At 50.3% G+C, this 23,165-nt stretch overlaps 1 protein-coding gene across 1 annotated transcript; it reads left to right on the top strand.

Annotated features, from left to right (window-relative positions):
- The first annotated feature begins 4,558 nt into the window (after positions 1-4,558).
- Positions 4,559-21,294, top strand: IL22RA1 (interleukin 22 receptor subunit alpha 1). Its single transcript, XM_047790814.1, has 7 exons — positions 4,559-4,642; positions 9,773-9,905; positions 11,022-11,200; positions 12,917-13,092; positions 15,776-15,914; positions 18,054-18,175; positions 19,353-21,294. The coding sequence occupies exons 1-7, from the start codon at positions 4,576-4,578 to the stop codon at positions 20,301-20,303; spliced, it is 1,767 nt and encodes a 588-aa protein (XP_047646770.1). The 5' UTR covers positions 4,559-4,575; the 3' UTR covers positions 20,304-21,294.
- Positions 21,295-23,165: the final 1,871 nt, after the last annotated feature.

Here is a 23,165-nt window from a genome sequence, read left to right as displayed (position 1 = left end):
GTGCAACCATAAAAAGAAATTAATTAATTAAAATAATAATAATCCCCCCAGCATCACTGAAAGTCAAGACTGTTAGTCCCATATGTAGACAAGAAAGCTGAGGGTGAGAGATGAATCCACCTGCACAATGCAGGTGAGTGGCAGAGCCAGGATTCAAAGCCAAGTCTGTCTGCCCAAAGCCCACATTCTGTTCACTTCTGGGCTCCCAGGGTACAAATTGTTCCCCCAATCCTGGCATGAGATGGAGGGTCTTAATCATTTTATGAGGAAGCATGATCTTATACGCATGTAATAAGCTTCTGGAACACCTTCCCTGAGAGAGAGCTGAAATTCTAAGCAGAGTCAATGAATGCTGAGCTGAATTTGCCTTATGTCACTGACAACAACCATGTAGGGAATTCCGGGATGTCGCGAGAGGTTCCAACCCCAAAGTGACATAGAAGCAGGGGCCATTCAAGCTCCAAAGGCCCTCAGAGGACTTCTAGACCCAGCCTCCTTTACAGACAGAGAAACCGAGGCTCAGAGAGGGACCAAGGCCTATTCAAGGCGACCTGGAGTCACATGCAGGGACTGGACCCAGCCTTCTGACCTTGGAACACTTAAACCAAGGTCCCTGACTGACACAGCCAGGCTTAGAGTCCGATGCCCTCCAAAGCAAATCTGACAACTCTCAGGCTTTTCTTTAAGAAGAGCCTCTGGGGGAGTTCCCTGGTGGCCCAGCGGGTTAAGGACCTGGCATTGTCAATGCAGAGGCTTGGGTCGCTGCTCCGACACAGGTTCATTCAATCCCTGACCCAGGAACTTCCATATGCCACAAGTGTGGCCAAAAAAATTTTTTAAAAAGGAAGAAAGAAAAGGCTCTGGAGTGAGTTGTCAAGGCTTTATCCCTGGCTTCTCCCATCCACGCATGATCAGGGACCCCTTCAGACTCTCTCACAGCCGAGTCACCAGCCATGGAAACGGCATTCCCTTCCCCCAAAGCACACCCTACTGTGGCCTTCGGAATGTTCTCACTGCTCTAGAACAGATTCCGGCATCTCTGGGTATTCAGAGAAAGGACAGGAGCAGGTCACATTCCTGAATATTTGTCATTTTAGGAAATGCTTTTTCTACAGCTTAGGGGTGTTCCCCAGCCAATACTGAAGCCCTGGCCGGTTCCCCCCAGCCCACTCATTCATTCAGCAAGTATCCCCGGGTATCTGCTCTGTGCCAGCTCCTCCTGAATGCAAGTTACATGCTTCGTCCCCTAAAGAGGGAAACGAATAATGTGGTGAGAGGCACGCTAGGGTGGGGCCGCGGAGATCAGAGCTGTGGCTCTTAACTCACCAAGGAGAGCTGCTCATGAATGAATGGAAGGCTTCCTGGCGGAAGAGAGTTGGAGACGTGGTCTGAAGATGAGGGAAAGGGGTGGAAATGGCGCTCTGGGCAGCGGGTACAGTTTGTACAAAGGCTCAGAGGCAAGACAAGGCAAGGGGCATAGGAAAAATTTATCAGAGAGGAAACACGCACGTTTTTCTGGCAATCTGAGCCAGAGAATTAGCAAGGTCAATCAAGGTTGATCTGCTGCCTAAAGGTCAGTTCTGTAAGTCAATGTTGGGCAGCTGGTCTGTGTTCAACCACGTGGAGGGTAGAGAGAAATACAAGGGGTGCTCTTTGCACTCAGAACATTTTCTCCCTCGCTGGGGAGACAAAAAATCATTGAATTTTAGAGACCTGGAGACAGACATTATCTAGGGATCATCTGCCAGTGGTCACAGTCTCCCACGGAATCCCCCCAGCAACAGCGGGCAGCCCACCCTAAAGTCAGCCACACCTTCGCAGGGAGCGCTCTTTCCTTAAATCAAAAGAAATTTGCCTCCTTAATATGTCCTCTGACTGTCCCCCTGGTTCTCCTGTTCAGAGGGAGTTACACAAAAAGGGGCTTGACCCTCCTCTGTGCCACAGCCCCTCCTCTGATATTTGCAAACGACGCTAGCACCTCACCTGGCCCCCACCTCCATCTGGATAATATTGGACAACACTAAGTGCACAGCAGACCAGAGCTCTAGAAGGACTTTTTAAAGTGAAACCCTGGTGGGCTGCTGTTGTCATGAGCACCTTGCTGGAGGGGACACCATCCCAACCAGCTTCGAAGAAGGGGGACTTCGGGGAAGGGAGAAGGAATGGCCTTCCCAGAAATAGGTCCAGCCCCGACAAAGGCATTTCTTCCGCGTCTTCTTGTTTTGGGCAATGACTTTACTCTTCCTAAATATAAAGCAATACATTTTCTATAAGAATTTCAGAAAACTCCAATGAGCAAAGGAAGGAATATTAAAATATCTGTGAGTCTCTACCACCCAGAAACAACTCCATGAATATTTGCACATGTATCTGTCCAAGACTTTTTTTCTCTTCCTGTGTATGTGTTTTAATGAGGCTGGTACAGCACATAGTTTGCGCCATGCTATTTTCATTTGACAAATTATGGTGAATTTTTCCCAAGCCACAAAATCGTTTTCTCCAGTGTTATTTTGAAGGCTGTGTTCACCTTGCATTGGGTGGACATACCACCATGCATTTAACCAAACCCCTATTGCCAGACATGGATGCTGTCCTCGTTTTAATTTTTTTCTTTCTTTCTTTTTTTTTTTTTTTTTTTGCTATTAGTAATGATGTCTGGCTGTTCCCAAGTTCTTTAACGATCTAGGTGTCTTCCTTCTCATTAATAATCCCACAGTCGTAGTCCATCATAACCATGAGGGGCCTAATCCTTTCATAGGTTCCTTCCAGATGCTTCTGAGATTCCCCAGGAAGAATTCACGTTCCACAGATTGTGGGGTTGCTGTGTGTCCTCTTGGACCGCCAGCCAAGATCACTCTCCTTATGGGTCTTTCTTGGCGTTTGTAACCTGTTTCTTTTGCCGTGATCTCCCCACACCCCCTTGTCCCTAAAGTCATCTAAGGCCCCACATCCAGAAACTTCTTGCATCTTTCACACTAAGGTACTTTAGTACAAGAGGGTTGTTTACCCAAGTGATGGAAGAGCTGAGAGTCCAATCAGGGACTGGGAAGCAGCCCCAAGATTCACTACAGCAGGAAACTGCTCCCTCCTTTGAGCCAAAGGGGAAACGTGAGATGCTGTTATCAGAAGCCAGACCACCCATCAGAAAGATGGCGGCAGCTGCCTGGCTGGAAGCAGCTGAAGCTCTGGAAGAGACCCAGTTGATGTGTGGGATGCCAATCAAAGTAGAGGAAGAGGAGGGCAATACCCTGACTTTTCTCCACCAGCTGGACAGTCTTCCTCCAGTGTCTCCCATTGGCTGAGCCTATCAGGAAGCCTTGACAAAGGATTCTGGGAAATGTAGTTTCCTGCAATTAACAAGAAAGGTCTGGCACAAACCATACTTTAATTTCCCCAAAGCACAGCTCAAATTTGGCTGTCTCATCAAAGTTTACCAGATGCGCAGAGCAAACTGATAACAGTTTACAACAGAGAAAAGAAAAACTTAAATATAAATCCCTCGATATCACAACTTACTACCTCCTAAAGCCAAGGCCTCTCTAGCCCCGCTTCACAGAGCCAGGTCTCCGCTTGCTGTTGTGTGACTGGGGCCAGCCACCTCTCCCAGGAGGCAGAGATCTCTGATCCTGTCCACCCTAACCAGAGTCCAGGCCCCTTCAACTTTCTCTTGAGGCTCAGAGAGAAGGGGGAAAATCATTCCCTAAACACCCATCCCGGTGGAGTTCATGCTATCCCTGTAGATACAGCTCTACATGTCAGGACAGCGTGAGTGGGCAGTTCAAATCTTCATTGTTCCAAACTAGAGTCCCATTCCTGAATGTTCCCCCATCTCTAGCACAGTAGGAGGAGTCACTAAAGTTTGAGATCTTTTCTTTTTCTAATGGACTGAAGGTCCCAGACCCCAAAGGCTCGAGGTAGGAGTGCCTGGGCTTCTCACCTTCAGCAGCCTCTCTAGGAGGAAGTCTGTCCCCAGGCTCACCAACCAGCATGGCAGACCTGCTTCAGGACAGGAGGAAGGGCAGCAGACCCCCCCACCCCCCGTATCTCCTCTTGCCAGAACAAAGCCAAGGGGTCCAGCTTTCCCTCTGCCACCAGGAACATTCTAGAACATATTTTCTGCTCCTTATTTGCTCCAGTTGTTTTCCCTAAGGTGAATCCCTGAGAATGGAACTCCCAGAATGCGGCAAAAGGAATTAGTGGGTTGTAGGCTTTTGATACCAAAGTGCCAAATTGCTCTCTGATAAGGCCATACATCACGGATTATTTTTGCCTGTTCTGCCTCTCAGCTCCCTAATAAAGCATTAAAGAGTCTTGGGATGAATCAGCCACCAGACCAGATAAACAAGCCGACCTGTCACTGATGCTGTTCTCTACAACTAAGAAGGGAACTCCCTTGGATCCCGCCCAGGACCTGGAATTCCGAAGCACCCAGGCCAGGTACCTTTGTACCCAGCTCCGCACCACTCAGGTTCCACCTTCTCTCCTTTCCCCGCCCCTGTGCCTGGGTGGAGCCAGCTGCCAAGGCGCCAAAGCTTCCCAACCCTCCCTCTGTGCTCAGTCCAGAGTGGAGACCATATGAGGGCTCTGTGCCCGGCCCTCATGAGGACGCTACTGACCTTCCTGGCGGTGGGATCCCTGGTCGGTGAGTGTCCATCGCCCTGTGCTCAGACCTGCCCCCTACCTGTGAGCCAGTGATCTGGGGTCGTCTCCCCTGAAACCCCATCCAGCTCCAGCATAACCAGTTTCAGTTTCTTCTCTGCTGGGCTGAACTGGGTGCCAAGTTTCTCTGGAGAGGTAGATACGAACTTAGCTTGCTGGGGAGGATGAGAAGGTCCCTCAGACCCCAGGTTCTCCCAGAAACTCAAGTGGCCCTCAAGACTTTGGGGATGTAACCACCTGTCTGACCTGGGGGTATGGATCCCCTTACCCCAGTGGATGGAGAAGTAGCTTGAGGGAAATGGACATCCTTGAACCCCTCAAATCTTTCTGATAGATGCTGTACCTCTGTGCCTCTGCTTCTGGCTGGCACTTGCCTGTCATGGGGAGGGACAAGATGGACAGAGCTTGAGTCCAGCCCTTGCCTCCTTCCATGTCCCTATGACAACCTCCTCCAGCCCCTCATGCTGGACCTAAAAGAGCGCTTTCTCCCAGAGTGGCCAGGTCTGTTGCATCAATAGATCTTAAAACCCCCAGAGCTCCTTTGAAAACAGGACTAAAGGACGTAGTTTTCTAATCCAATAAAGTAGGTTTTGGATGTATCCTTATGGAGAAGTTCCAGATCAAGCCATGAGATTCTAGACAGTCTATGTGCTCCCTGGGGTGTTTAATAAATTTCAAGGAACTTTCTTGGGAAGGGAAAGCATAGTCCTGACTGAAGAAGGGGGCGGGCTGACCTCTGCAAGGCCCCTTCTTGCTCAAGTGCAGGATGGAGGCTGTAGAGGCCCGGAGCTTCCTGGCCCCCTCCACTGCTGTGCCCCATGAGTGCTGACTGGATCCTTGGGCTTCCAGCCTCTCCTCCACTTGCCAGCAAACGGGGCATTCTCACCACACTGGACTTGTGATGAGCTAGGGGGACTTGATGCATCCCCCGAGAGACCCCAAGTCATGTCCCTTCAGACCCCCCACCCATTCTGGTTGGAGATTTAGAGGTTCTCAGCCCTTTACCATGGGGGACTCAGGGAAACAGCCCTCAGGAGATTGTTAATATCAGTAAGATTGCTGCAGAGACCCAGGTCCTTTCAGCCCCAGCATCGTTGGGCTGATTCTTGAGCATGTCAAGTTATTTTTGCTTGTTGGTTTGTGTGTCCTTAGCTCCCCATCTCATTGACATAGAATTGTTTTTCCAAACAAATGAGAAAAACCTCTTTTGATCAAGTCCCCCAGGCTGTCTGTCTCTAGGCAATACGTGTCTCTCCAGGATTTCACAATGTAGACTTTCACCCAGGAAGTGCAGAGGCAACGCAGGCTGAGGAACTGGTGATGGATTAGAGGAAGAGGAATGAGTGGGTAGGAGGAGAGGGGAAATCTTGTTAGCTGTCAACACCCCCGAAAAGAGGGGGGCCAGCCACTGTCTACCCACCCACCTTCAGGGAGCCAGCTTCAAATACCTCTTGAAGAATGGGGCCAACCTCCACCCAGCCTGGGTCCTTTACCTCTCGAGCCTGTCCCAGCCTCGGCCACCTGCCTCCTCCAAACCCACATAGCCCACCCAGGATACTGACCCCAACCAGGAACCCTCCCGCTGCAGAGCCTAACCAAGCCTACCCCCAGACACACCTGGCCTTCTCTCAAATCCCACCCTCTCCCCTGCCCTTAACCTCACCCCCTCACTCAAAGCTGCCACTGAATTCTGACCTCAACTGGACTCCCTCCCTCAACTTAAGACTCAGCCCTGAATCCAGTACCCCTCCCTCCAGAAAGGTCCCCACTCTGCCCAGACTCAGATGCAAACAAGATACCACCACTTGGAGCGCAGCAGCATATCCATCACATTGGCTAGAAGCAGTAAGAGCTCCCCCTTCTTCCCTTCCCCACACCCCAGGCTCCATCCTGGGGCCCCCAAGAAGCCTGGGACACAAAGGTTTCTGCAGCCTCTGGGTCTGACCAACCCAGAATTAAAGAGGAGCGTGGCCATAGATTTAGCCAGTGGGTGCACTGCAGGGTCGGGCTGTCTTGATATACTTCCCTCCCCGACAAATGCCTCCCAGGCCCATGGACCCCTTTTGCAAAAGCGCAGTCTGTGGACTCAGAGCAGAGAAGTAAATAACTCTTCACTCCCTCACTTTCTAGACCTGCTGGAAGTCACGGTCATGGGATGGGTGGGGAGGGGGGTACCCAACACATCAAAGACACCTGTACACACACAGCCTGAAGGCCTTGACTCAACTGGGTCTGCACCTGTTGGCTTCCCACCCCAGCCTGCCAGGCCCTCTGAGCTCACTCGGTGCCAGCCCTCTCTTCCTTTCCTCAGACCAAGCTTGGAGGCTGACAGAAGAGATTTGCAAGTCAAGGGCTCTCGTTTCCAGTGACATTTGCTTTAGGGGCAGTGCTCTCCCCCGGGTCCTCTTCTTGGGGCTCTGGCCTTTGCTGCCTTTTCCTGGCCCCATTGCATCCACCCCACATGCAGTCTAGCGCTGTGCTGCATATTGCAAGCTGCCTCTCTGAGCCTCAGTTTTTCTCCTCTATAAAATGGGGGTCATGATAGCACCTGCCTCATCAGGTGGTCAGGAGGACTTGACGAGGAGATTTAGTCCAGTGCCAGCACTTGGCATCCATCACATGCATGTCAGCTGCTGTGGTCATTATTGCTTATCTTTAGATAAGTCCAATGATTCTTATTTCAGAGATGAAGATATTGAAGTTCGAGTTGCTTCAACAGCTTCTGCAAGGTCACATGTGCCCACATGTGTCCTCACGTATTACTCTCCCCCAATGTGACTGCAGAAGGTGCCTTTGCCCTTCTCAGAAGGCATGTGGTGGCTGGGCAGGGATTGGTTCGACCAGCAGAGAGGCAGGAATTCACCAACATCTTCTCCATCTTTGTTTGAAACTACTGACTCTGGACTAGTTACTTTTTTCTTTTCTTTTCTTTTTTAATCAATGCCATTTATAGTCATTTATTCAATTTGCCATTGGATAATTTGTGGCTTTTTTTTTTTTTTTTTGTCTTTTTAGGGCCTCACCTGCAGCACATGGAAGTTCCCGGGCTAGGGGTCGAATCGGAACTGCATCTGCCCACCTTCACCACAGCCACAGCAATGCCAGATCCGAACTGCATCTGGGATCTACACCACAGCTCACAGCAATGCTGGATCCTTAACCCACTGAGCAAGGCCAGTGATAGAATCAGCATCCTCATGGATACTATTCAGGTTCCTTAGCACTGAGCCACAACAGGAACTCAGCGTTTCCTCTTTTTTTTTTTTCATTTTTTAATTAAAGTGTAGTTGATTTACAATATTCTGTCCATATTTGCTATACAGCTAAGTGACCTAGTCATATATATACATATATATATACATGTATATGTAAATATATTCCCTTTCTTATATTATCTTCCATCATTGTCTATCCCAAGAGACTGAATATAGTTCCCTGTGCTTTACAGTAAGACCTCATTGCTTACCTATTTTAAAAGTAATAGTTTGCATCTACTAACCCCAAACTTCCAGGCCATCCTACTCCCTCATCCTCCCCCTTGCCAACCACAAGTCTGTTTTCTATGTCTGTGAGTCTGTTTCTGTTTTGTATATAGGTTCATTTGTGCCATATTTTAGATTCCACATATAAGTGATATCATACGGTATGTCTTTCTCTTCACTTATTATGAGAAACTCTAGTTGCATCCATGTTGCTGCAAATGGCATTACTTCATTCTTTTTTATGGCCAAGTATATTCCATTGTGCATATGTACCACATCTTCTTAATCCATTCATCTGTTGACAGACATTTGGGTTGTTTCCATGTCTTGGCTATTGTGAGTAGTGCTGCTCTGAACAGAGGGGTGCATGCATATTTTTGAACTGTAGTTGGGCAAGTTACTTCTTAGACTTTCAACATTTAGTTGAAGATCTCTAAAATATTCCATTGATGGGGACACTAACTTCAGAGGGTGTTGGGACACGAATGAGAAAACAATAGCAGGTGTTGACAAGGAAATGGAATAATTGCACAAACATCGCTGGTGGGTACGTGTGATGGTGCAGCTGCTTTGGAGAACAGTTTGGCAAACAATTTGGCGGTCTTCAAAAAGTTCAGCATAGAATCACCATCTGACCCAGCAGTCCCACTCCTAGCTGAATACCAAGAGAACTGAAAATATATGTCCATTTATATGGGTACAGGTGTTCCCATTGTGGCTCAGCATGTCATGATGTCGTCTCTGAGGATGTGTGTTCAATCCCTGGTGCTCAGTGGGTTAAGGATCCAGTGCTGCCTCAAGCTGTGGTGTAGGTCACAGATGCAACTCGGATCTGGTGTTGCTGTGGCTTTGGCATAGTCCTTAGCTGCAGCTCCAATTCAACCCCTAGCCCGGAAATTCCATATGCCACAGGTACAGCCCTAAAAAAAAAAAAAAAAAAAAGTACACAAATGTTCACAGCAGCCTTATTCAAAATAGCCAAAAAGTGGAAACAACCCAAATGTCCATCAACTGAAGAGAGAATAAACCGTGTGTTCTATCCACATGATGGAATAGTATTCAGCCATAGGAAGGCAATGAGCACAGATTCGTGCTCTGAAATGGATGAGCCTTGAAAACATGAAGCTGAGTGAAAGAAGCAAACACAAAAGGCCACGTATTAGAAGACGCTCTTATAGGAAATGTCCAAATAGGCAAATCCATAGAGACAGAGAGCAGATTATTGGTTGCCTGGGGTGGAGGAGTGGAGCAAGGGGGAGTGACCGCTCATGGATCCAAGGATTCTTTAGGGGTGAGGAAAACGTTCTGGAGCCAGATGGTGATAACAGTTACACAACTTTGTGAATGTATTAGGAAACCCCTGAATTGTGTGTTTTCAAATGGTGAATCTTATGGAATTTGTGAATGTATTAGGAAACCCCTGAATTGTGTGTTTTCAAATGGTGAATCTTAGGGAATGCAAGTCAGAGCTCAATAAACAAAGGGAGGGGGAGAAGCGAAGGGGAGCAGGGCTGGTCAGTCTGCAGTCTCTGGGGAGTGGGTGCTAGCTGTTCCTTCAGTGGGCAGCTTGTTAGAGGGCTGGGGGAGGGGTCTCTGCACCCGCCTGCTCAGCCTGTTCTCACTTCTCACAGCTCACGTCCCCGAGGACACCTCAGATCTTCTCCAACACGTGAAATTCCAGTCCAGCAACTTCGAAAACATCCTGACGTGGGACAGCCGGCCAGACAGCTCCCCAGACACCATCTACAGTGTCCAGTATAAGACGTAGGCTTCCCGCCAACACTGCCTCTTTCTTTCTTTTTTTTGACTTTTACCGCCACATCTTCGGCATATGGAAGTTCCCGGGCCAGGGATGGAATCCGAGCCACAGTTGTGACTTACGCCACAGCTGCAGCGCAGCAAGATCCTTCTCCCCACTGTGCCAGGCCAGGGATTGAACCCGCACCTCCGCAGCAACCCAAGCCACTGCAGTCAGATTCTTAACCCACTGAGCCACAGGGGCAACTCCAGTACAACCTCTTTCAACCCTGCTCTGAAACGCACCCCTCCAAAAATGACCCACCTTCTTCCATATATGTCCCCCCGTGCCACACTTGGACTGGTGGTGTCACAGAGAAGCCCTCCGCCAGATGCCACTTTGCTCCTTTATGTTTCTTCTGCAGAGGGAGGTTCACGTCCTGGCTAACGAGTACAGACTCTGGGGGCAGACCCCCCAGGCCTGCACACCAGCTCTCACCCCGTGACCCTGGACAGTTGGGTAGCCTCACCAAGCCTCCATCTCTCCATCCGTAAAATGACCATAGCAATAGCACTTTCCTCATAGAGTTGTTTGGCTATTAGCACTTGTGCCTGGCAAAGAACAAGCACCCAATCACTGCTGTATAACTTTGGTGAGACTAGGTCAACAAAGAGCCATGCCCGACCCTTGCAGCCCCTGCCCCTCCTCGCTCCTGCTCGTTGCCCTTCCCAGCAGGGGACGAGGGTGGCATGAGTTCAGGAGTCTGCAAACCTGGGTTCCATTCCTGCTGTCCCTTCATCCTGTGGCAAGTCACTTGGCCTCTTGGAGCCCCAAGCCCCTCATTTGTAAATGGGGCCACCAGAGTGGGAACTCCGAAAGGCCGGGTTCAAATCCTGGCTCCTCGCACCCAGGTTTCAAACACCTGGGCTACCTTTACTTCCTTAAGCCTCAGCTCCATTACTTGAAAAGGAGGGAGGATAATGCAGGACTCCCTTTGTGAGGACTAACAGACCGGCCACATAAAGGGCCTGGGACACAAGTGCTAAGTAAATAGTCAACATCCTTATCACTATTAATAAACCCCAGGCCTGGTGCCAAGTCTGTTCATTAAAGCTGTGCTCCGGCCCCTCCCTCGCCCACAGGTACGGAGAGAGAGAGTGGTTGGCGAAGGAGGGCTGCCAGCGGATCACACGGAAATCCTGCAACCTGACCTTGGAGACGGGGAACCTCACCGAGCTCTACTACGCCCGGGTCACCGCCATCGACCCAGGAGGCCGGTCAGCCACCAAGATGACAGACCGGTTCAGCTCACTGCAGCACAGTGAGTGGGAGCCCCTCATTGCTCGGGGGTGGGAGGAGAATGGCCTCTTCACCTCTGCAGTGGGTGGAGGCCCCAGAAGCGCTCTGCTTCCCTGGGCCCATTAGGGCTGTGGCTTTTAGGGAAGGTGCCCTGACTAGACAGCCTCCCTGGTGAGGCTGTTCATCTTTCTCCATCTCCATCCCGACCTCCCTCGTTCAGGCCACCTTCATCTTGCTTCTCCCCCGTACCCACCTGTATCTTGCCTCCTAACTCAAACCCCACCCCCACTTTGACGCTTTTGCAATCCGTAGTCTTGTCTCATCTTCAGCATCACCTCCCAAGCGATCCTCCTCCCCCCAGCCGCAACAACCCCATCGCCCTAGGTCCCCGCCTGCTAGTCTCTGTCCCAATGAATTCTTCGCTGTCTTCAGAGCTCAGATCACAATCTGCAGTCACTGTGTTTGCTTGCACATGGATCATCCACCTGCCCCACTGAAAGGCGAGGGCATGCGTGGGCGTGGAATCCATTGTATTCCCAACCCTTATCATAGCATCTGGCCAATAGGAGGTGCTCAATACGTAAGTGATGAAAGATGGATGGATGGATGGGTGGGTGGATGGGCTGCCAAACTCTCCAAGCAAGTTAAGCAGGGGATGATGTTCACTAACTGAACAGCCACATGATTATTTTTAAGAAAATAAATAATGAAGTTAAACAAGTTATGCTTTTTCTCAGCTTGTTCAGTTAAGGCATGTTTATTGTAGAAAATTTGGAAAATACAGAAATATGCAAAGGAAAATAAAAATAGGCCCAAATAATCTGAACACTGAAATTGCAATTACTGGCAACCGTATCTACTCGTTTGTGGTCTGGTTGGCTGGTTGCTTTCCATGTAATGGTATCACGAACATTCGCCCATGTCATTAAATATTTTTCCACAGTGTGATATTTTTCAGCTGCAAAAACGATCCATTCCATGGAAGTATCCTGACTGACTTCCCTAATTCCCTTTTGGAAGACATTTAACTCAGTTTTTCAATTTTATAAACAACACTGACATGAACATTCTTCCAGCTCAGATTTTTTTTGTTTATCTTTGAGGTCAATGGATCCTTGAGGACTTTTTATAAATTAGCTTATAGGGGAGTGAGGTTCATGAATCCCTGAAATTGAGTGCAAGGTTTTTGTGAATGTACATTTGGGGGGAGAGAAGAGCCATGGCGTTCTTCCATGAACACCCCCTTCCATTCCCAAAGGGGCCTGTAAACCAGTAAAGGTCATTGGGCTATTTGGAAAATTCCGTCTTGAGAGAGATTAAGTCTTGGGGCTGACTTTGAGGCTAAGTCGAGGAGGTTGGGCACCTCACACATCGTTTAGGATATGTAGCCCAATCATCCAGTCCCAAAGTTGTCATTGCCAATAGACGAGAGGGCAAGGTGCTCTAGGAAGACTCAAGGTGGGAATGTATGGAGGCCGGGGCAGCGCGTGACCAACGTAGGGGACCAGGCCCCTCTCCCTGGGCTCTCCCCATTCACTCTTGGTCACCCTTTTTGCCAGTCTTACACCCAAACACCAGTCGCTTGCAGAATTTTTCTCTTCTCACCCATTTAATTAGCTAGTGCTTTCAGAAGCACAGCTGGGGCTGGGGCTGGGCTGGGAAGAGGGGAAGCCATGGTCCAAGGCAGCTTCAAGACACTCCTGGCTGATTCCAACTTTTTATCTCTCCCTTTTCCAAGCTATCATCAAACCACCTGATGTGACCTGCATCCCCAAGGTGAGATCCATCCAGATGATAGTCCATCCCATCTACACGCCCATACGCGCAGGGAATGGCCACCAGCTAACCCTGGAAGACATCTTTCAGGACCTGTTCTACCGCATCGAGCTGCACATCAATGACACCTACCAAATGGTAAATATACATGCCACCTTGGTCCTTCCCTGCCTTGAAAACCCATTTCCCTCCCATATGACTCTAAGTAGAAAGGAGATGTATTATATAAATTAGCATTTCCCAAAATTCATCCACAGCATCCCTCTTATAGATTCACATATACAATCATGTGCTAAAGCTTCTGACAAGTCCTGCAAAGTCAAGACTCTCATTTTGATTCATTTAATACCACTTCTCTCACATTTATTTGTTCAGAGAAATGCCTTTTATCTTGCATTACATATGTGTTTTTCTTCCTTGCCTTAATGACTTCTAACATCCCGGGAACAATTAATTTCTATTAACATCCTCAGGTTTCCACTTTGGAAAATGCTGGAATCAACTGCTACTTCAGTGATTCTTTTTGCTGGGTCTCCACTTTTTAGGGAGTATCCACTTTTTGGACACAGGCAGTGTCTTAAGATCAATAATAATGAAAGGTGGAAGGTGAGGACATAAATTGTCAAATGATATGCAAGTTATTTCTTTTTATATTCAGAAAATAAAATAGGTAGTGTTTTCCCCTGTGCCACTAATCCATAATTCCTGCACTCAAGGATCTTATCATCTAATGGACGGAGAGAGAGTTAAAACAAGAATTCAAACAGCTCTCGGTAGAGGAAAATAAGAGAGTTGTGTGGGGTGGAGTGGAGGAGAGAGGAGCTGTCAGCTCCGAGGTTTGGACAGGAGGGTGGGTGGAGGAATCTTTATTTCAGTAGTCGGGGGAGAGGGAGTGGTTAGAGATTACCGAGCAGGGAGAGTCCTTATCACAACTAATTTTTGGTAAATATTTGTGGTTTTACTGAATATTTTATTATTATGGATTTACAGTTTAAGTCAGTTTGTGGTCAGAGGACATATTCTGTATGATTTCAGTCCTTTAAGGGGACTTGTTTGATGGCCCGACATATGGCCTATCTTGGTGAAGGCTCCATGTGCACCTGAAAAGAATATGGTGCAGGTGTGTGGTGGAGTGCTTTATAAATATTCATTAGATAAAGGTGGATAATAGAGCTATTCAGATCTTCTGTGTCTTTCCTGATTTGGGGGAGGCCTATTGTTCTTTTAATTGCTGAGAGGATTACAATCTCCAGCTTTGATTGTGGGTTTGTCTATTTTCCCCTTTAAGTCTGTGCATATTGGAAAATCTATGATCACATTTATGACTGTTGTGTCTCCATTTATCATTATGAAATGTCCCTTTTTATCTCCAGGAACTGTTTTTATGGAACTCTACCTTATCTGCTGTTAATAAACTCCAGCCTTCTTATAACTGGCATGGCATATCTTTTCACTTCCATTTGTGTTCACCCTATCTGTGCCTTTATATTTCAAGCGTACCTCTGGCAGACAACATTCTGACAGTTTTTCCCTTTTTAAAAATTGAGATGTGGAGTTCCCGTCGTGGCGCAGTGGTTAACGAATCTGACTAGGAACCATGAGGTTGCGGGTTCGGTCCCTGCCCTTGCTCAGTGGGTTGACGATCCGGCGTTGCCGTGAGCTGTGGTGTAGGTTGCAGACGCGGCTCGGATCCCGCGTTGCTGTGGCTCTGGCGTAGGCCGGTGGCTACAGCTCCGATTCAACCCCTAGCCTGGGAACCTCCATATGCCGCAGGAGCGGCCCAAGAAATAGCAACAACCACAACAACAAAAAAAAAGACAAAAGACAAAAAAAAATTGAGATGTAATTCATACATCATACAATTCGAAAGTGTAGGATTCAGTGGTTTTTGGTATATTCAGAGAGTTGCCCAACCATCACCACGTTCTAATTATCTCTCTTCTACTGATCTGTTTTCATGTTCTCTGGCTGTTCGGTCCTCTCCAATCTGATGTTTAGACCATTCAGTGGGGATTTTTTTTTAAATTATTTTTCAGTTCTAAAGTTTCTAATTTTTAGCTTCTCTATGCTACGGAGAATTCCTAGGCATTCATTCATTATGAGCACATTTTATTTATCTTCCTTGAGCGTAGTTATACCAGCAGTTATAAAATCATCGTCTACCGACATTTTGGTCACCTTGGGGCAGGTCACCATTGACTGTTTCTCTTCCTGAATATGGATTATATTTTTTTTTCTCGTTTTTATATATGTCTAAAAATTTTGGGATGCATCTTGGACATTGTGAATGATATGATGAGAGGAGAACGGTGAGGTGGTGGTGGTGATGGTGGTGGTGGTAGTGGTAGAAATGGTGGTGATGCTGGTGATGCTGGTGGTGGTGATGGTGATGGTATGGTGGTAGTGGTGGTAATGGTGACAGTATGGTGATGATGGTAGTGGTATGGTGGTGGTGGTGATGATGGCATGGTGGTGGTGGTGGTGATGACGATGGTATGGTGGTGATGCTGGTGATAGTGATGGTGGTGATGGCGGTGATAAAAACAGCAACTAATATTTATAGAGTGCTTACTATGTACCAGACAGTGTTCCGAGTGAAAGCACACAGAGGTTGCAACTGACTGGGCTTGGGGAGAAAGCGGAAGGTAGGGGAATGGAAATGGAGGACTGGAGACTGACTTCTACCAGTTTGTGGTTTGGGCAGCTGGTGGTACCATTTGACTCAGTGCAATAACCCAGGCAGAGGTTAAGGGGGTGCGCTTGGGCTCCATACGGAGCTGGTGTGTAAAAGATGTTACTCTGGGTTCTCTGTCAAATTCAGCACCTTGGAGGGAAGCAGAGAGAATTCGAGTTCATTGGCCTGACCCCTGACACGGAGTTCCTTGGGACCATTGTGATTTTTGTCCCCACCTGGTCCAAGGAGAGCGCCCCCTACATGTGCCGGGTGAAGACCCTGCCAGGTAAGTTCAGCCGAAGCCGGAGGGAAGTGGGACTCCTGAATTCCAACCTTGACTCTGTGCTTTCCCCCCTGTAACCAAGGTGAGGCTTGACAGTGCTCTGAAAAACTACAGAAGGGTTATTAGTATATTATTAAAGTCAATCTTTGCTTATCCCATAAATGAGTTAGCTGGTAGGTTATCCCAGCAAATGTTTAACCTCCACCCTCCAGCCTATGTCTGAATTTCCTCTCTCTGGCAAGCTGTGTATCCTGGCAAAGCAAATTCACCTTAATATTAACTCAGATGCAGATGGAGAGCAGAAACAATAAAAAAGATCCCTCAATACCTTCCGTAGTCAAATAAAAATAACAGTGTTTATAACAGCATTTCTGAAGTGTCGACCAGGGACCAGACACATGAACAACCCATGAAGCATCTTCAATCCACTGGGAAAACTGAAGTTCAAAGTGGTTAAGTAACTTTCCCAAGATTGCACAGATGGTGAGGGATAGAACTAGACCTGATGGCAGAGAACACCTTCTCACCACTGCGCTACTATAGAAATCGTTTTGAGTCATTGGCTTGGTAAGATGGTGTCCCGTGCTCCCTTCCCATAGCACACTGAAACTCGACTCTCTTCGTAAGCGTCATGATGTTTTTATTAGCGTTTATTTTCATAGAGATAGAAATGTTGTAATGCTGTAAGTTTAGAGGATGAAATGGAGAGCACTGGATTGGATGGATTTGGAAACTCAGTCTGCCCCTTAGTCATCGTGTTTAGATTAATGACGTCAGTAGGTGACTTCCGTTGTGATGAGCAGTAGCGAGGCGGCTGCTAGAGGGTGAGCCCGAGGGTATAACCGCAGCTTGGCGAAAGCACCATCGGGTAGGTTCAGGTCCTCAGCTTTGTTTGGAAACACAATTCATCAGTTTCCCCAAGAGCCCGCAAGAGACGGGCTTCTCCACCCGGGTCTCTGTGTGTTGGTTTTCATAGGAAGATATGCCTGGTGGAACAGCCAGCCCTGGCCACTTGCATGGGGCATGTCCTTGCTGGGGAAAGAGCCACATAAAGACCAGAATAGAACTTGGCAACAGGAGAGCTAGAAAAAGGAAACCAACTTCACAGGCACTGAGCTGGGAGTGTATCTATGATTTGCGACCCTCTCAAGATAAATCTTGTCCATTACTTCTTTCTTACCAAGCCCCTCTCCAGTCCCACTTGGGTTGGTGACAGGAAGTGTGACATGCCCAGAATTGGCTGCACCCATGCACCCCAAATATGCAGGACCACAGGGAGGAGGCACGGCACTGAAGCCCTTGGCTGTCCTCTCCTTCTGTTTTAAAAAGCATGGTGCCTCCCCAGGCTCCCTCTTGAGAGAGGTCTTCCTGGTACCCAGCTCATACCTGGGTGGAGAGGTGGGGAGGACAGGCCCCTCCCACTGTCAGCTCTCCCCTCCCTTTGCTTCTCCCCCCACCCCCAACCAGGACCGACCTTAGACCCAGGCAAGAGGGGCCCTTGTCTGAGCCCTGCTCTGGCCATGGCCCGCCCGACAAGATGAAGAATCCTTAGGTCCAAGAGGGCAGATACCTCTGGAACCTGTGACCCCTGAAATTCCCTATACCAATGACCAGAGCCTGTGTCCAGTCTAAGTAGATCTCTTCTGTGGGTCTTTCCCGAAGTCAGACTCTCTGTTGGTGTGCAGGCCCTCGGCCCACAGGGCGGCCAGCGGCCAAGGGGTGGATATTTGTAGTGGACATGGATAAACTTGGCCATGAGCCCATATCCTTGTGTGGGAGGCCCCTATGGGCCCGCGGACACCCTCCCTGCCCCTCTAGCTCTCAGCACAGTACCCTAAGGAGGCCAAGAATCAAAGCTCAAACCTGGCCTTCGAGCTAGTTATGAAAAGTGCTTTTATCAAGGTGACAGCACAGAACTTCTTTTGCTTAATGTAAAACCGTGATTTACAGATTCTGACTATCTAGACGCAGGGTGTGTGGCCCTCCCTTTATGCCCTCGTCCCGGCCCTGCAAGCATTGGGGCTAGGAGAGGCCTTCCCAGGCCTGGCCCGAGAGGTGGGGTGGGGGTCGGGGGGAGGCCTGAGTTTGCAGCCCCCACGCTTGCAACCTCATGCTCCCTGCTCTGGCCTCTTGCTCACCCAGATCGCACGTGGACCTACTCCTTCTCCGGCGCCGTCCTGTTCTCTATGGGCTTCCTCGTCGCTGGGCTCTGCTACCTGGGCTACAGATACATCACCAAGCCGCCGCCGCCTCCCAACTCCCTGGTGAGCAGGGACCCCCGGGGCCAGAGGGGGAGGCCTGGGGGAGGGCAGGCCCAGGGACCCCGCCTCTCCCTCATTTCTCCCGCCAACCTAAAGACATGGCTGGTAGCTCCTGGGGTGATCCTAAAGAGCGCTAGGTGATCTGGAAGAGAGGTGTGGAGTAGAAAACCCATGTGGCTTTCATGGGGGCGGCGGTAAGCACACCCCGTCTGAACCAGCAGCTCAGGTACTACCAGCCCAGTGTTGCCACATTTTCACCTTTTTTCAAGAGAGGTCAGAATTTCAGACTGGAACGTGCATCCTCCCACTTTTCAAATCATGGCAACTAATTTTTAAAGACTTAGCCCTGAGTTCCCACTGTGGCTCAGTGGGTTAAGAACCCAACTAGCATCCATAAGGACGGGAGTTTGATCCCTGGTCTCGCTCAGTGGGTTAAGGATCTGACATTGCTGCAAGTGCAGCATAGGTCATAGATGCAGCTCCCATCTGGATCTTGCCTTGCTGCGTCTGTGGCGTATGCCCGCAGCTGCAGCTCCAATTCAACCCGTAGCCTGGGAACTTCCATAGGGCAGGTGCGGCCCTAAAAAGCAAAAAATAAATTAAAAATAAATAAAAATAAAAATTCAGCCCTAGCAAACCATACAAGTCCCATCAGCAGCCTGAGTCTGGCCACTGGTACCACGTCTTTGCTGAAGCAGCAGTGCTGGATAGTCTGGGGCTGGAGGAGTCAACGCAGCCCATCCACCCGTCCCAGTCAAAAGCCAGATGAGCCATTTCCTGTAGAACTATCTAGGCCTCCCCCATCCCCCATTCTTTTCCATTTTTCTCTCTACATTAGGCCCCTGGGGCCCAAGGAGCTGAGGAACAGCTGACCACCCTGAAGGCATCCCCCAGGGTGACCCCAAATCCAAGGCCGCCATCCTCATAGAGAAGCCACAGCCTCACCTCTCTCCCTCCATAACTCAGACATTAGACGTGGCCATCAGCCAACAGGCTGGGAGCCCTGTCCCTTCACGGAGGCCCCAGCACTTAGGGGCTTACTCATCTAAAAGCCCCTGGTGGTCTGCCCCTTCCCCTCCGCCCCCGCCCCGGGGAGGACCGCACAGAGGACCGAGGCACCTGCCACAGCCTCAGGAAGCTCCGAACACACACTAACACGTGGGCTCTTCTCCCTACACAGAACATCCAGCACGTACTGACCTTCCAGCCTCTGCGGTTCATCCAGGAGCACGTCCTGATCCCCGTCTTTGACCTCAGCGGCCCCAGCAGCCTGGCCCAGCCTGTCCAGTACTCCCAAGTCAAGGTCCCTGGGCCCAGGGAGCCCCCAAGAGCCCCACCGCTGCACAGCCTGTCTGAGATGGCCTACCTCGGGCAGCCGGACCTCTCCATCCTCCGGCCCTCTGGAGGGCCACCTCACCAGACACTCCCTCCAGTGTCCTATGCCCCCCAGGCTGCCCCTGAGGGCAGACCCCTGTCCTATGCACCTCAGGTAACCCCAGAAGCTAAAGCCCCCTTCTACACTCCACAGGCCGTCCCTGAGGTCCAGCCTCTTTCCTACACCCCTCAGGCCGCGCCGGACAGCTGCCCTCCTTCCTATGGGCTATGCCTGGAAGGTTCTGGCACAGACTCTCCACCTCTGACACTGCCTGGTCCCAAACACCTCAGAACTGAAGGTCAGCTCCAGAAAGAGGCACCAGCTGGAGGCTGCGTCCCAGGTGGCCTTTCTCTGCAGGGGGTGACCTCCTTGGCGATGGAGGACCCCCAAGAAGAAAAATCCTTCTGCCAGCATCTGGAGGTTCACACGGACAGAGCACCTGACTCTAAGGTTAAATGCAAGGGAGAACCAGGGACCCCAGTCTACCTCAAGGGCCGGCTGCCTCTCCTCTCCTCTGTCCAGATCGAGGGCCACCCTGTGTCCCTCCCTTTGCAAACTCCTTCCCTCCCATGTTCCCCCATGGATGAGGGTCCCAGGTGGGGCCTGCTGGAGTCCCTCGTGTGTCCCAGTGAGGAGGGTCCAGTGTCGGAGATGGAGGGCAAGACCCCAGGCCCTCAGGCCCTGGAACTGGAGTCACCCACGGAACTGGACTCTCTTTTCAGAGGCCTGGCCCTGACCGTGCAGTGGGAGTCCTGAGCAGAGAACAGGGCGGGCCTGGGGCTTCCTCCTGCCCCTGTCCCCACCTCGTATCTTCAGCCATCACTCCCACAGCCAGCAGCGTTACGCACCCTGTAGCCCAGCCCCAGGCGGGTACCCTGGAGGAACCAGCAGAAGGAGGAGGCTGGGCCCCTGCTGGGACTGAGCTCCCATCGGAGCACCAAGGCATGAGAAGCACTCCAGCAGAGGAGTTACAGAAGTGCATCGTGTGCAAACAAGCATGTGCACGCCGAGTTCTGCATGTGCAGGATGCACTGTTGGAGTTAATGCAGGGAACCGCCCGGCTCCCAGCACGCTGGACGCCAAGTTCTCCAGGAGCCAGTTTCATAATTTCGTTCAGCCGAGTGAGGTCTCTGGCCCCTCTGTGATTCCCCAAAGTTGAGAAAAGGAGCCTGAAAAAGGATGGGCAGAACCAGAACAACCCACACCTCTGCCAAGTCCAGGGACAGCTTGATGGCAAGACAACAGGGAGGGGTGTGGCCTGCAGCTCCTTCCCAACCAGGGCCCTTTCTGAAACTGCACCATTTTAGCTTCGTGCCTCTGTGAGAGGCTTTACCCCAAGTGAAATGCAGGCCCAACAGGGAAGGAGAACACAAACCTTTTCTGTGGGCAGGAGTTTCAGACCCTATGCCGGGAGCAGGGGCGGGGGGGGGCGGGGGGGGGGCGGTTGTTGAAAGGAACAGGGGGCCATGAGGCACCTGAAGGAGACATAACAACAAACTGTACTTACTTCACAACGTTGCAAACTCAGCCTTGGGTTCAGCCCATCTCAAATTCCACCCTTACTACTTGCGAGCTGGGTGACTCCAAGCAAATGAATCACTGCTCAAAACCTCAGTTTCCTCATCTGTATAATGGGGATACTAACACCTACCTCACAGGGTTGTGGTAAGGATGACATTAAATAATATCTGTAAAATATCTCAGAGTGCCTGGCACGTGGGCGTTGCCCAATAAACAGTAGCTCTTTCCTGTTGTGATCTGTTTTTTTTTTTTAATTGGACAATACAAGAGTGACCCACTCCCCCTGTTCAGGTTGATTTTGGATCTCATGGGTTCAAATTACCCTGAATTCCTCAGCATGACCCCAGGCCAAGCTGAAGGGGCCGGACCGTCTAGGAGCGGGCGAGCGAAAGGATTGCTAGAAACGTATGGAACCTTCTCCCTGAGCTCAGAGGCGGAAGCTATTTTAGGGATGACTGTAGCATTCTCATCCGGCCTTGAAAGGATCCCCTAGGCCTGCCTCCCTGACACCCCACTAAAGGCAGCTCAAGGCTACCTGGCCTTGCAGCCCCTACACCTGCTCCTCTGTAAAGGCAAGGCCCTCATCTGAGCTTTCAGTCTGCCTCGCATCCTCTGTATCATTGCATCTCACACGACCCTTGCTGTTAGGCCAAGTCCACGTGCCCCATGCACAGTGAAACCAAACAAACCGAAATGTTGGCGTTTAGAGCAGAGCAAGTTTTATGGCATGAACCTGTAAGGAGACAGGTGGCTCATGCCCTCCAAATACCCCCAGCTCCCGGAACCAAAATTGTAAAGTTCTTTTTTTATTGTTTTTTGTTTTTTCCTTTTTAGGGCCACTCCCACAGTATATGGAAATCCCCAGGCTAGGGGCTGAATGGGAGCTGCAGCCGTAACAACGTCAGATCCAAGCCACATCTGGAACTGACACCGCAGCTCATGGCCACGCTGGATCCTTAACCCACTGAGCGGGGCCAGGGATGGCACCCGCATCCTGGTGGGTACTAGTCAGGTTGGTTACGGCTGAGCCATAATGGGAACTCCCCTGTACAGCATGTTTAAAGGCAAGGTGAGGGAGGGGCGTGGTTGGTTGTTGCAAACTCTCGGTGCGGAAATCCTTTGGTCTTGTAGCTGTCCGCAGGGGTCAGGTCATGATGTTCCTAGAAACCGCCCACAAGATACATGCCATTCCTCAGAGAGGACCTAAAACAGAGGCTATGGGGGGAGGGCCTGCCCCGAGAAGGCGCTGTAGAGTCCTGCTCAGTTACACTCTGATGAGGAAACTGAAGCCCAGAGAGGAGAAGGGACTCCCCCACGGGCTCCCCCTGGGGCCGTGACGCAGTCGGAGCTCAGACCAGGTGCTTTTTGTCTTCATCAGGAGAAGGAGCTTCCCACGCGGGCTTGGATTCTTGGAAGATGAGCTTCCTGGGGCAGAAGGATGGGAGGAGGGTCCCCGTGGGGTCCCAGAGGGGCCAAGGCCCCCATCCCCCTTCAGAACCAAAGCCCTATCTGCACATTTCAGAGAAACAGGATCAAAGTCCAGCGGCCCCGGGGTGACCCTTTCCACAGTGTGCACTGGCCTCCCATCTCTGTACCCGGTACGTCTCCCCTCCCCTCCCTCACCCCTTCCCTTCCTGCGACACAGCACCAGGCAGTGCTGTCCTTATCTGTTTGTCATTAATATTTAACACCGCTTCAGGGTCACTAGTTTAGATGCAATAGCTCTGTAGCCAAGGAGTGGGCCGCCCTCTCAAGCATCCCCGGCCCATTCTCCTCCCAGCCGCGGCTAAACTGGTGCATGCTTGCTCCCTTCCCCCACACTGCAAACAGGTCCACTTCCTGTCATTCGGGACGGGACGAACGTGGCCAAAGGTTGACCGTCTCACCTTGTTTAGTGATGAAAAACTGCTTAACAGCTGGACTGTTCTCACCCAGTGAGCAGGGCAGGGTGTCACAGAGGTTTTTTATTAAAAGCCATAAACAGCTTTTTCAACACACAAGGCCACAAAGCTCTCTAAGCAGATGTTCCTACCAGCCCATGACTCCCTGAGTCTTGTGACCCTCCTCAGGCTGGCCCTGTCCCCACTGCAGGGCAGG

The sequence above is a fragment of the Phacochoerus africanus genome, chromosome 8, assembly GCF_016906955.1.
Source record: "Phacochoerus africanus isolate WHEZ1 chromosome 8, ROS_Pafr_v1, whole genome shotgun sequence".
NCBI classification, from domain to species: Eukaryota; Metazoa; Chordata; class Mammalia; order Artiodactyla; family Suidae; genus Phacochoerus; species Phacochoerus africanus.
The sequence above is the reverse complement of the archived record's forward strand: the minus strand, read 5'-3'. Positions and strand labels throughout refer to the sequence as shown.